The sequence below is a fragment of the Ictalurus furcatus genome, chromosome 10 (genome assembly GCF_023375685.1).
Source record: "Ictalurus furcatus strain D&B chromosome 10, Billie_1.0, whole genome shotgun sequence".
Taxonomy (NCBI): domain Eukaryota; kingdom Metazoa; phylum Chordata; class Actinopteri; order Siluriformes; family Ictaluridae; genus Ictalurus; species Ictalurus furcatus.
Genome location: NC_071264.1, coordinates 6,653,872 through 6,667,465, shown reverse-complemented (window position 1 = coordinate 6,667,465; position 13,594 = coordinate 6,653,872). Strand labels below are relative to the sequence as shown.

The 13,594-nt window shown below is 40.7% G+C and overlaps 1 protein-coding gene across 1 annotated transcript; it reads left to right on the top strand.

Moving 5' to 3' along the window:
- Window positions 1-2,719: 2,719 nt before the first annotated feature.
- On the top strand, window positions 2,720-12,644 carry mrpl45 (mitochondrial ribosomal protein L45). The gene is made up of 8 exons (XM_053634288.1): window positions 2,720-3,883; window positions 5,138-5,333; window positions 7,803-7,920; window positions 8,166-8,264; window positions 9,629-9,677; window positions 9,843-9,992; window positions 10,066-10,239; window positions 12,129-12,644. Exons 1-8 carry the CDS (start codon window positions 3,821-3,823, stop codon window positions 12,225-12,227), a joined length of 948 nt encoding a protein of 315 aa, XP_053490263.1. The 5' UTR covers window positions 2,720-3,820; the 3' UTR covers window positions 12,228-12,644.
- The last annotated feature ends 950 nt before the right edge of the window (window positions 12,645-13,594 follow it).

Here is a 13,594-nt window from a genome sequence, read left to right as displayed (position 1 = left end):
ACACCTTATTTTAAATGCTACTGTAAAACCCAGTACAAGGTCAGAGGGTGAGGTTTGTTTTTTATGTCCACAAGAAATTATTTGTGGTTATAATTTGGGTTGTGCCTGCACCGTGGGGTGTACAGTAAACACTGACTCTGTGAGAGTTGTGGGTTTGGCTGAAGAATCTCTACTGTTATTGCTTTAAGCATGTTCAGTGCGGAAAACTCGCATTCGAACGTGGACGTGCTTTTTTACGTCTCTCGCTTCTCGCTACAGAACGTCTTACTGAGCACATTTAACTTTCCAGCTAACTGGCCAAATGTTCCATCCCACTATAAACTGCATGACGCCAATGTGTGTGACTCAATCCCAGATAGCTCCTTGTTGGAATACCTAGGGCAGGGAATCCATTATTTCATACCCTAGGTAGTACACTTAAATAGGGAGTGGGGATTAATTAGGGACTAAGCCATTGTCTGACTTTGTTTCCATATTAGCAGTAAACAGGTCTGCCCTTCCAGGGGCCGCCAAATTTAATCACCCGAAGGCATGTTTCATTTTCCCCAATGCACTATTGTGTTGTAGTAAAGAAGGGAGTGGTTGGATCACTGCTTCGGTGATTCCTGCTGTTACTAGTTACAACAGCGGGGTGCAATCTTTTAAACGAGCTACGAGTTAGAAAATGTGAAGAGTTGTCTCCTTGGAAAAGAACTTGGTTAAGTATGTGGTTAGTAGTGTGGTTATGTATCTGGGTAAATAGAAATATTACTACTACTGCTACTTCTATCATTATTTATTGTTATTATTACTACTACTACTACCACTCTGGCTAATGTTACTACTACTACTACTACTACTAATAATAATACTAATAATACTACTACTACTACTACTAATAATAATATTACTACTAATAATACTACTACTACTACTACTACTAATAATAATAATAATAATAATAATAATAATAATACTAATAATACTCCTCCTACTACTACTGTTACTAATAATAAAACTAATAATACTACTACTACTACTAATGATGATGATAATACTAGAAATAATACTACTAATGATGATGATACTACTAATGATAATAATAGGAGGAAGAACTTTATGAACAGTTAAAGGGACTTTTCATACAGGTAACTCGGAGTACTTTACAATTAAGGGTTCAAATTAAATAATACTTTCAGCTGTAAATAAAGAAAGAAAGAATGTAATTAGAATAAAACTATATAAAAAAAAGTGAAAATTATGATGCACTTACCAAGACACAAGATGTATTTGTTGAGATCTAAGATGTGTTTTCAAACGGTTCTTTAAGAGTATGTGCTATCAGAATATACATAGTGTGGCCAAAAGTATGTGGACACCTGACCATAACACCCAAATATGCTTGCTGAACATCTCTTTCCAAAACCATGGGATTTAATCCCAGTTTGTTCCCTCTTTGCTCTTATAATAACCTTCACTATTCTGAGAAGGCTTTCCACTGGATTTTGGGATGTGGCTGTGAGGATTTGTGTTCATTCAGTCACAAGAGCGTTAGTGGTGTTTGGAGAGGAGGCCTGGCACTGTGTTAGCATTCCAACCCATCCGAAAGGTGTTCACTGGGGTTGGGGTTAGGGCTCTGGGCGGGCCACATGATCCAACATTACAATGCACAGGACCGTTATGATGCTGGAACATGCTGAGGCCCTGTAGTTCCACTGAAGGGAACTTGTAATGCTACAGCATATTGAGACATTGTAGATAACTGTGTGCTTCCAACTTTGAGCCAATAGTTTGGAGAAGACCCAGATATGGGTGTGATGGTCAGGGCTATAAACATACGGAGGCAATAGATAGGTGCTAGGCCGTGAACCATAAAACGTGAGCTGTTTTGTTTGTTTTTTTCAGGATCTGTTCTGCTGCGTTTTATACAATCTACTGTACAACATACGAGTTTACTGTCTTCTTCGGATACTCACTAAGCATATCACGGTAATAAATAATGCTCATAAAATAAAACACATGGCTCCCCCCCCCCTAAAATAACACCTAGGTTTAATTGAATTTAATTGAATACACTTGGCAAAAGATTACCTGTTCTCTCACATCGCTGTAGAATATATACGTACACTACATGGCCAAAGGTTTGTGGACACCTGACCATCGCACCCATACATGGATCTTCCCCAAACTGTGGCCACGACGTTAAGAAGCACACAATTGTGTAGAATGTCTTTGTAGACTGTAGCATTACAATTTCCCTTCACTGGAACTAAGAGGCCCAAACATGATCCATCATGACCATGTTCCATGAAGACATGGTTTGCCAAAGTTAGTGTAGAAGAACTTACGTGTCCTGCACAGAACCCCAATTCCAACCCTACTGAACCCCTCTGCGATGAACTGGAACACCGACTGCACCCCAGTCCTCATGCAACATCAGTACCTGATCTCACTAACGCTCTTGTAGCTGAATGAACACATGTCCCCGTAGCCACGCCCCAAAATCTAGTGGAAAGCCTTCCCAGAAGAGTGGCGCTTATTATAATAACAGCAAAGGAGGGACCACATATGGAACGGGATCTTCAGCAAGTAGGTGACCACAAACCTGTGACCATATTGTGTATTTTTCATCATTTTAGGGTAGGGCTGCACAATTATGGGCAAAATGATAATCACGATTATTTTGATCAATATTGAGATCACAATTATTTATCATGATTATTCATTGATTTTACATGCATCAAATATAACAATGTGCAACCAAATGAAAAACATTCAGGCCTATGCAGAAAAGTCAATAACTGTTTACAGGAGGAGAGACGCAGCCAAACCGCCCAATAGAGTGGTGACGCAGGGATGGCGTCATGTTGTACCGGAACCGGAAGTTAGGCTCACACTGCTTCCCTCGATAAAAACCCAATAGGATTTTCACATAGGCTTTTGGATTATCGCCAAAAATAAGCTCTGTGATCAACAAAAGTTTACAATACGAACATGTTTTCTCCATTAAGATAATTTTCACAAACGAACACAGGTTTTATGAAGTTTGAAGCCTAAATACAATCGCCAGAAATAAAAAGCTAACCGAATGCTATAAACGAACTACACCACGGTCGCTCGACTTCACGTCACCATCACCGAGCTTCCGACAAACTTTTCCAAACTTGGATTTAAAAACATGTTCCATAATACGGATTTACTCTGTGGATGAATCTAAATCCACGTTTATTTTAATGTCTGGGAACTGTGCACAGCACACCTGAACCAGTTTATCTGCGAAGTTTTTTTTTTTTTCCTGTTCGGCGTGATGACGTTTAATATCCTCGACAAGGTCTGTAGTCTCATTTAGCAACATATTAACAATCACATCAATACACGCTTTAAAAAATAGTCACGTGTATTTCATGTCGTAGAATAAAACGTGAAAATATTTTGAGATTGTGTTCACCACAGACGTTATTTCAGGCTTTTAACCAAAATCCCATTGATTCGGGACGATGGAAACGGAAGCGCTAAAATGCTAACTCGTTTCCGGGTTTTGGCATTACAAAATGACGTCATCCCTGCGCCACTCTATGGTGATTGGCTGTAAGTTTAGGAAGCGCTTGATTTGACCTGCAGCGGAGTTTTCTTATAACATCGCGGTCGATCATGTTCATGTAATCGTGGGCAGTCAAAATCGTAATCGAGATCAATATTAAATTAATCGTGCAACCCTATTTTACGGTGTGTATTAGTACTGTGATGAGGTCCAGCTTGTCAGAGAGAGGTATTCTCCCTGCCACCAGGCGGCGCTGCTTTCTACTCAGCAATACAAATAGAAGAGGAAGAAGATGAGAACATGGCGACGTCCATCTCTAGGACGTTAAAGCTCCTTCATCAGAGCACATGCAGCAGTTTAAAGGTATAAAATGAAGTAATATTGATAAGTACTTTTAAACATACTACTAGTTTTAACATACAGTACTGTTTGGCTTTCTGGGTAATGTATTCAGTAACAAGCTGAGATGCACATGTCTGTCCTCCACGGTGTTCAGTCTACTGCAGCTGAATGGCATGAGATTGAGTTTGAATGTAGTAGTGAACAGGATGCATGATAGACATGATCACAGCAGCTTTACAGAAATACAGATGTAGATCTATATTAAGGTGATGGCTTGGTCAAAAGGGAACTCATCATCTTCTGATGATGGGATTATAAATCATTACTCTTCCACGACTGTAATCTACAGAGTAATGATTTATAATCCCATCATCAGAAGATGATGAGTTCCTGTAGTTACAACTGTAATCTACAGTTGTGCTCATAAATATACACACCCCTTGCAGAATCCACAACAACAACAAAAAAACCTTTTTTATTTAGTCCTGCCCTGAATAGGCTATTTCACAGATGTTTACATATAGTCCATAAGACACAATAATAACTGAATTTACACGAATGAACCAGTTGAAAAGTTTACACACGCTTGATTATCAATACTGTGTGTCGTCACCTGGATGATCCACGACTTCTCTTGTTTTTTTATGTTTTGTGAGAGTTCTTCATGAGTCCCTTGTTTGTCCTGAGCAGTTAAACTGCCCCACTGTTCTTCAGGAAAAATCCTCCAGGTCCTGCACATTCTTTACTTTTCCAGCATCTTCTGCATATTTAACTTTTGAATGGTTTTGTGTGTGTAAATTCATTTATTATCATGTCCTGTGGACTAGATGTAAACATCTGTTATGTGAAATAGCTTATTGAAGGCAGGACTAAATTATAATTTTTAAAAAAAATAATTAAAATGCCATTTTTATGATCTCTCTTGTGTATTTATTTTTTCCATTATTAATATTTTGCAGATTCTGCAAGGGGGGTGTGTAAATTTATGAGCACAACTGTATGTGTGTTGAACTGATACTCAGTGTGAGCATCACAGTCTTTATGATTACAGTACCCAGGTAAGATTATCCAGTAAAGATGAGACTTGGGCGTAAACTGTTTTGTGCAGGTCTTTAGAGTATCCATGTAGCACCATGTACATAAGCTCCAGACAGACATAAAGCACCAGGATGACTCAGGCAGGGTTGGAGGGCGAGAGGTGCTACAGCAGTAGAGATATTGATGCAGTGTGATGATGTAGGCGACTCATGGTGTGATGTATCCGTATATATGTAGTGTGTTGGGCCTTTCCTGGATGTGCAATGGCCCCAGGCTGCACTGATTCCTGTTCGCACCAAGAAGCGCTACTTCATCCCTCCGGCTGTGGGGCTGAAGGACAGGTCACACGCTGAGCAGGAGGCGAAGGCGCGCGCCGCAGGCGTGGTCATCAGACAGGAGTACATGGAGAGACCCATCAACATCTCGTGCACGGGTACCCGTTGTTCTCAATTCAGCACGTGTTTTAATACATATATTGGCATACTCACTGGCCCCTTTAATAGGAACACCTTCTCATTTATGCAGTTATTTAATCAGCCAATCATGTAGCTGCACTGCATAAAATCATGCAGATACAGGTCCAGAGCTTCACTTAATGTTCACATCAAACATCAGAATGAAGCACCAGTCTGATCTGTGACTTTAACCATGGTATGGTTGTTGTTTTGAGTATTTCAGACTGGGGTTTTCACACACAGCAGTCTCTAGACTTTACACAAAATGGTGTGAAAAACAAAAAAAACATCCAGTAAGAGGAGGGTCTGCAGGCTGAAACACCTTGCTGATGAGAGAGATCAGAGGAGAACGAGCAGACTGAGCTGGTCTGAACTGACAGGAAGTCTATAGTAACTCAAATAATCACTCTTTAAGACTGTGGTGAGCAGAAAAGCATCTCCGAACGCACAACACATCAAAATCCTCAAGGTGGATGCATGACAAGAGCAGAAGACCACATCAGGTTTCACACCTGTCAGTCAAGAGCACGAATCTGAGGCTATCATGGGCGCAGACTGACCCAAACTGGACAGTTGACCGCCTCAGATTCCTGTTCTTAGCTGACGGGAGTGGAACCCGATGTGGTCTTCTGCTGTTGAAGCCCATCCACCTCAAAGTTCGATGTTTTGTGCAAGCCGAGATGCTTTTCTGCTCAGCATGTTTGTAAAGAGTCATTATGAGTTACCGTATCCTTCCTGGCAGCTCAAACCAACCTGGCCATTTTCCTCACAAGGCGTTTCCACCCACAGCCCTGTCCCTCTCTCAGTGATTTTTGTTTTTCACACCATTCTGTGTAAACTCTAGAGACTGTTGTGTGTAAAATTCCCAGGAGACCCAGCAGTTTCTGAAGTACTCAAACCAGCCCTTCTGACACCAACGTCCATGCCACAATTCCCTGAGATCACATTTTCCCCATTCTCATGTCTGATGTGAACGTTAACTGAAGCTCTTGACCTGTGTCTGCATGATTTTATGCACTGCTCTGCTGCCACACGATTGGCTGATTGCATGACCGAGCAGGTGTACAGATGTTCACGTCACAGTGGACGGCGAGTGTAAATAGTGAAACATGTTCAATATTCGTGATTCCGGTGCTAATTTGTTTGCTGGTGGTGTATTTTTGTTATTGTGGTCGTGTGCTACACTGATGTCACAAGAGGACATTGCCAGGGTAGTTTAAATGGAGATTAATAGGAGAAAGTTCAACAATCTCAAACATTATGGATAAAGATTTCGCTGCTAGTTCCTAAAAAAAAAAAAAAAACAAACAAAAAATCCTCACCATTCATTAATCAGGAATCTAACATAGAAGTAGTGAAAACAACAAGCGTTGGGCTTGAAGTCGCGCGATCCAGTGCGGCTATACGACGTCGAGTTGGTTAGATAGCGATCTGCATGATGTCACGCACAGTGATGACGGCAGGGTTAGCGTGAAAGCTGTGAAAGTTTAGGAAGCTGAGACCGTCCAGACGTGAATAAAGGACTAAAGTGGAACAAGGGTTAATTCCACGTCCCACTGGCACCAATGTCAGTGGGTACTCCAACAGCATTGTGGGTAATGTCGGAAACCGTTACCTGGTGAAAAGTGAAAATTGACCGACGTCAATCGGCGCAATAAAACTAAAAAAAAAAAAAAGGTCCGAATTTCGTTTCAAGGAGAATCTTGGACGGCATTGAAGATCACGCGTTAGTTCTAAATATTGATATGTACAGTGAGGGAAATAAGTATTGGACGTCAGCATTTTTTCCGGTAAATATATTTCCAATAACGCTATTCACATACGGTGAAATTTTCACCAGACAGCAGTATTAACTTGGAGAGCTCTTTGCTTTCACCCATCATGAGATGTTTCTTGTGTGACACCTTGGTAACGAAAAGCCTTTTCATAGACCATCAATTTACAAACCCAGCTGATATTAATCTGCACAGATAGGGGGTGTAATTACTTACGGATTTCAGCTGGTTCCTTGGAGAACTGCTTTTTCTTAGCGTGTTCAGTACTTTTTTCCCCCGTGTCATTCCTCTTTATTACACAGAAGTTTATTTATGGACTTTAATGTTGTGAATTCTTTATATTTCCAGATTTCTTGAGTTAATACCGATGTCTGGTGAAAATTTCATGTGAATAACCTCATTGGAAATATATTTACTGAAAACAAACAAAAAAACATGCTGATGAGTCCAATACTTATTTCCCGCACTGACTGTACAAGTCATTGAGTGTGGATTTTTCCTTTAATGTTCCTCACGGTCTCAGATACGACCTCTTTTTAACTTCGGTTGTTTTGTCTGCCGTCGGTTTGTTTGATCTCATCCCCCTTTTCATTGTCCACCTCTGAATCATTGTTTATTATTTTGAAGATTTTCTTCTAAGTGTTTTGTTTCTGCCTTGCATGACCGTGATAGCCGGAGTCTTTGATCCGTACATCCCTCCCGAGGGCGACGCCCGTCTCTCCTCTCTGTCCAAAGAGGGGCTGAAACAGCGCACGGAGCAGCTGCGACAGAGCGCCGCCTCACAGCTGGCGTAAGAAACATCAGCATTTTACATCATCAGTATTCTCCTAAACAAGTCCGAGGCTCGTCCGGACCTGGGACCTGACGCTTACTTAATCCGAGCATTTCATTTTAAAACGGTCGGCTTTGAGTAAATATAAAAGCTGTACGATTTTTGATGCTTGTGTAGGTTTACGTTCGGTTATGTTTTGTATCATGATCAGACATGTAACATCCTCTAACGTTTCTGATGTTTGTGGGGATTTCTTTGCCAAGGATGCGCAAAATAAAGGACCACGACCCAGAGTTCTCTTCTAAAGGGTTTGCCATGCGAGCGCAGGAAATCTTCATCGAGGCTCATATGGCTCTAACACAGTAAGAAGCATCTTTCTGGGGTTTGTTCGTTTGTTTTTGTTTAAACCCTCGTGAGTGTTCGAGAAGTATCCACCATTCTTACGACAGACTAGAAGTCGACCGATCAAACGGTTTTTGCAGATTAATCTGCACCAGTAACCGATTTGCTCGAACTATCGATTATAAGCAGAAATCCACATCGATGGATTTTCCTGGGCGAGAGCGGCCTCTAGAGGCGAAATAAACACTATCGCTGCAGATTTTTTGTTGTGTTATTTGAAGTGTTTTTTTAATTCATTTCGGATGTCTCTATTTGTTATTTTTTATTTGGAGCGTTGCTTTTTTTGTTCAGTTTGGATGCGTGTCTTTTTGTTTACTTTAATATTTATTAATAGTTAATATTTATTTATGTAATAATGTTCAGCGATATTTTATTTTGAGTGTTCTGTTCGATTAAACATCGGCTGATTAATCGGTTGTCGGTGGGTACTGCCCAACTTAGTTATAGCCCGACCTCTGAGACAGACGTCTATTCGTTAGCTCTGCCATGTGACGTTTTGAAGTCTATAAATTACTCGGGGACGTCGAGCACCTTTTCCCTTCTTTTCACTGTTTCCGACTGACCGGAAGTCGCGCATTTTTATTCAAGCTTAGTCATGTGTCATTTCTTAAATGTCATGTGTAATATCTGTATATTTGAAAAATAAACGTAGTCGGTGGCGTTACTTTATTCAGACTGCTTCCTGTTGTCAGCGTCTGATCTGTTGGTTAGTGTAAACGTTGGGACGTGTATGAAGCAGTATGACGACGAGGATCCACTGCACAGCTGCTCCGTGTTGACGATGTACTGTATGAAGTGAAGTGTCTTAAGGGGAGGCGATCGGTTAAATGGAACTCGGTCTTCGTAAGGAAGCATGAACGTAGCAGGCACGATAACATTTAACGCAGGGTTGTTATGGTAATTTAATAGATCGAGAAAGGGTCAAACGAAGGTCGGGCTTTTCTGCTTTTTCAGATCAAATCAGTTTCACTCAGCTGAAAAGCCGATTCACTGAAGGCGAAAGGACGACGTTTGATTTCATGCCGACTTTTTTTATCTAGATGAACTTTGACCTGGGAGTTGATTTGGGGGCGGGGGGGGGGGGTCCGGTTAATAAAAGTTTATCATTTGTGCTGTTTATTATGTACGCTCTTTTGGTGAAATGTATATTTATTTATTTATTTATTTTTAATGTATTAATTATGAAGGGTTATCTCTACATGTTCAAAAATAGGAACACCGAGGGGGTCACTATTCCCATAGTCCGTTATTGTAATATAGCACTGTTTACGTTTATGATCACGAGTCGGATACGAAGTCGTATTTCCTTTCTCCGCTCTTCCAGGTTCAACAAAGAGAAACTCCATTCTTTGGTCACGGAAAGGTGTTACCCTGTACGTAAACCGCTTTTATGTCGTTCAGCCTTAACTGTGTAAATGTTATGATTGTGGTGTTTATTACATGCACATGAAAGCGATTCATTAATGACATGTTTGTGTATATTAAACGCACCTTTTAAACCGTTTGTCAGAGGGTCACAAGCTTGCTGTGTGTTGTAGGAGATGGTTCGTGGAAATCGGTATAAAACGCTGCGCTGGCGCTTTGTCGAGTCTCTGGAGCCGCCGCGGTTGGTCCACGCCAGATGCCCGGACATGATCACTAAGGGCAATCTGTACGGTCAAGTGACGATCCGCATGCACTCGAGACAGGTGAGTTAAGTAAAGAAAAGTTTGTGAAGCATCCCTGAAGGCGACGATGCTTTTTATTAGTCTTCTTTTTCAGACGTTGGCAATCTATGACCGGTTTGGCCGCTTGATGCTGGGAGATGAAGAGGAGCCCAGGGATGTCCTGGAGTACTTGGTGATGGAGAGACACCTGGTCAACCCATACGGCCTCTGGAGACTACACGGCAAGATTGTTCCGGCATGGGCGCCACCTAAAGAACCCATCCTTAAGGTTTGTTCGTTTAAGTCGCATAGTGTCGTATTGCATAGTCGGTGCGTACAGGGTTTAGCTGTTTTTTGTGATTATTGTGGCCAAAAATGCTCGGTTTTGCTGCGGCTTTTTAAAAAAAATTCAAAATTTTTTTTGTGTGCTTTTTTTTTGTTTGTTTGTTTTGCGGAAAACGACTTGAATTTGCGTAATTGCGATTGCATAAAATTGTTTCGCAGTGATATTTTTTGGTAAATGAGACCTTTTAGCTGTACTCGTGCGCGTTGTGATGACGTCACGTCACGCGTCTTGGCCCAAATCTGCCGAAAATCTGCGGTGATTTTTAAAAATTGTGAGCTCCTCTGAATATCGCGGCGTTCGGTTGATTTCGCGTTAATTTCTGCAACAGGAAAATCGCAAAGGGACTGGTGTAGTTCTCCATGCACTGACTCGCGTTGCGAGCATAAGACTCGATGATTTTTTCAGCTAAGCATTAAATGCATTCTTGGCCTATGACTTGTTTATTGAGCAGGATGATGATGATTAAAGCAGGAGTATACAGTATAACTTTTATACAGATGCAAGGAGTTTGAGACCCCACTAATTTCGTGATGTTAGTTGTGCCGTGCGGATTAATCTGTTCAGACCGAGTCAAGCCTAAGCGAAATGTTTGTAATAATTTTCTGTAGTTATTGCTGCGTGGACGATTTAGCGTAATGCTAGTTAGCTGAGAGCGTAGTTAGCTGAAGTACCAAATATGAAGCGTTACTTTTATAATTTTAAAACTATCCGTTCCTGTACTTTTGCTCACCTAAAAAATGGCATGGTCTGCCACCAAAGGTGCCACGTTTTTAAGTTGTTTAACACATCTAGATGTAAATATGAGGAAATGAAAGCTGACATTCTGATCTGTCTGTCTCATGTTCACCCAAATGTCTTCAATGTATTGTTAAAAACAATAGAATTGACCTTGCTGTTCCAATACTTTCGAAGGGGGCTGTATATGAGTGCTTAGCTGGGAGAATGTGCTGTAACTGTAGCAAGAGAGCATAATGCCTTGGTACTGTTATGTTCATGCGCACTTACAGGAAGCACAGGGACCTTGTTTACGTTTGTGCCTGCGTGTTTTTTGGTTGTTTTTTTTCCCCCTCATGCTGGCTCAACCATGACACTACCTAGGGATTACAAGGGTTAGAGGTTGAGCGTGTCGTCTTTATCTTTATCTGATGTTTATCCTCCTCTGATGTCTGTCTGTAGTTCAGTGCTTCACAATAGTTCCATTGACCGTAGACAGACTTTCATTCATGCCTGTCATGATTTTTTTTTTTCCCTCGATCGTCTCAATTAGGCTACTTGTTTAAATTTGAACAACACCAAAAAACAGTTGCATTCTGCAGCTTTAATGGTAAGCTTGTCACTCCTGTTGTGTTACTCTTGACAGTCAGTACGTTTACATGGACAACAATATTGCGATATTAATCCGATTAAGACGATTCTCTGATTAAGAAACTATCATGTAAACATCAATACAGCCCACGGCTTCAAGCGGTCGTCTGTTTGCACGTACAGCACGACAAATAATTAACCGCACTTGAAGCTTTCGTAAAATTAAAAATGAAACACCCAAAACTGTATACGGTCCCATAACGAAGACCAACTGTACGTCGATACGTGAAATTCTGGAGGGAACGTCGGACGGCGTGGCGCGGGGACGTAATGACGTGTGACGTTAATCGCTCTATGTTCTATAACACGTAAAACATGAACATGAAAGGAATATTCTAAAAGCGACTCATGTAAACACCTTAATCAGAATATTGCCTTATTCAGAATAAGGTCAATGATTAGATTACCGCTGTCCGTGTAAACGTGGTCTGGTTCAGCTGTACTAACTCCTGTTTGTTTCTCCACAGACTCTTATGATCCCAGGCCCCAAGCTTAAACCCGAAGAGGAGTTTGAGAGTCTTAATTATGAGGTGCCAAAGCCCAAGGCAGTGCAATGGCATAAATAAGCCAGAGGGGGCGTGGTGTTCGGTCATCTTTGTACAGATTTCATTATTGACTTGTGAAATAAATAAACCTAATGTTCCTGAAACTGTATGGCTCTCCATGGGTGTCCTCACTGAACCACTTTCAACGCGTAGTGAAATCTGGTAAGGTCACACCCGTGGTCAATTTACAACCCATTAGAAAAAGATTATATATTTTATATATATATATAATATATTTATACATAAGGTGATTTTTTGTGCATAGTGTACACTGCATCACTTTCAAAATCACAGAATTGCTGTGTCGCTTGTGCATGACATTTATTTGTTGCCTTGTGGTGTGTACACTGCACAAACGGTTACAGATGAGGTGTTACACATTACATCCGGTCAAAATAATAACCTTTTAACAAGCACAGTTCATCAATCTGAGGTAAGAACATATAACATTTAAAAAAAAAAAAAAAAAAAAAAGTAAAATGATCCCAGAACAAATGGATACAGATCACTTATGATAGTTAATAGCCCGTGAATATATCCTGACTATATCGTTAAAAATTGTATTCCGCAAGAATGGCTTTCAACTTAATGAAAACCTTCATCTAACGCATGTGCGTTATGCTTATAAGCAAGATAAATCAGATAATAAAAATGGTAATTGTGTCATGGTTAATTCTTTGATTGGATCGAATGAGCGATTAATACCTGGGTTTATATCAGTCTTGGATTTGATGGGGATCCCATGGTGATTTAAATCTCCACACACAGTACTGTAATGACACACCAGCTGGGAAAATGTACCCAGGTAGAAGTAGGACCGTGACCAGGATCAAACGTTTAGTGAGGTCCGCATTGCTGAAATGTGTCGTTGTTAACATATCACAATGGCGAATGTGTACTACATCAACTGCTAAACAACTGCTAAGCTGATTTGGCTACTGATATTGAGTAGTCTTAAAAAAAAAAAAAAAAAAGAACAAATTGAAGTTTGTAGTTTAAAAATCACCAACTGCTCTCATAAACTCTCACATTTACACCATATATATATAACATAAAATATGCCACTGTTTCCATATTAAATTTGACCGCTGGTGATGCAATGTGGGAGGAAGAGGAAAAAAAAAAATCCTTGGTATGTCCACATGTACATTATATGGCCAAATGTATGTGGATGCTTGACCACACCCAAATGCGCTCCTTTCCCTAAACTGTTGCCCCAAATTTGGAAGCACACGATTGTATAGAGTGTCTTTGTATGCTGTAGCATTACTGTAGCAATTTCCCTTCAATGGAACTAAGAGGCCCAAACCTGTTCCAGCATGATAATACCCCTGTGTACAAAGCGAGCTCCATGACGACATGGTTTTCCAAGGCTGGTGTGGAAGAAC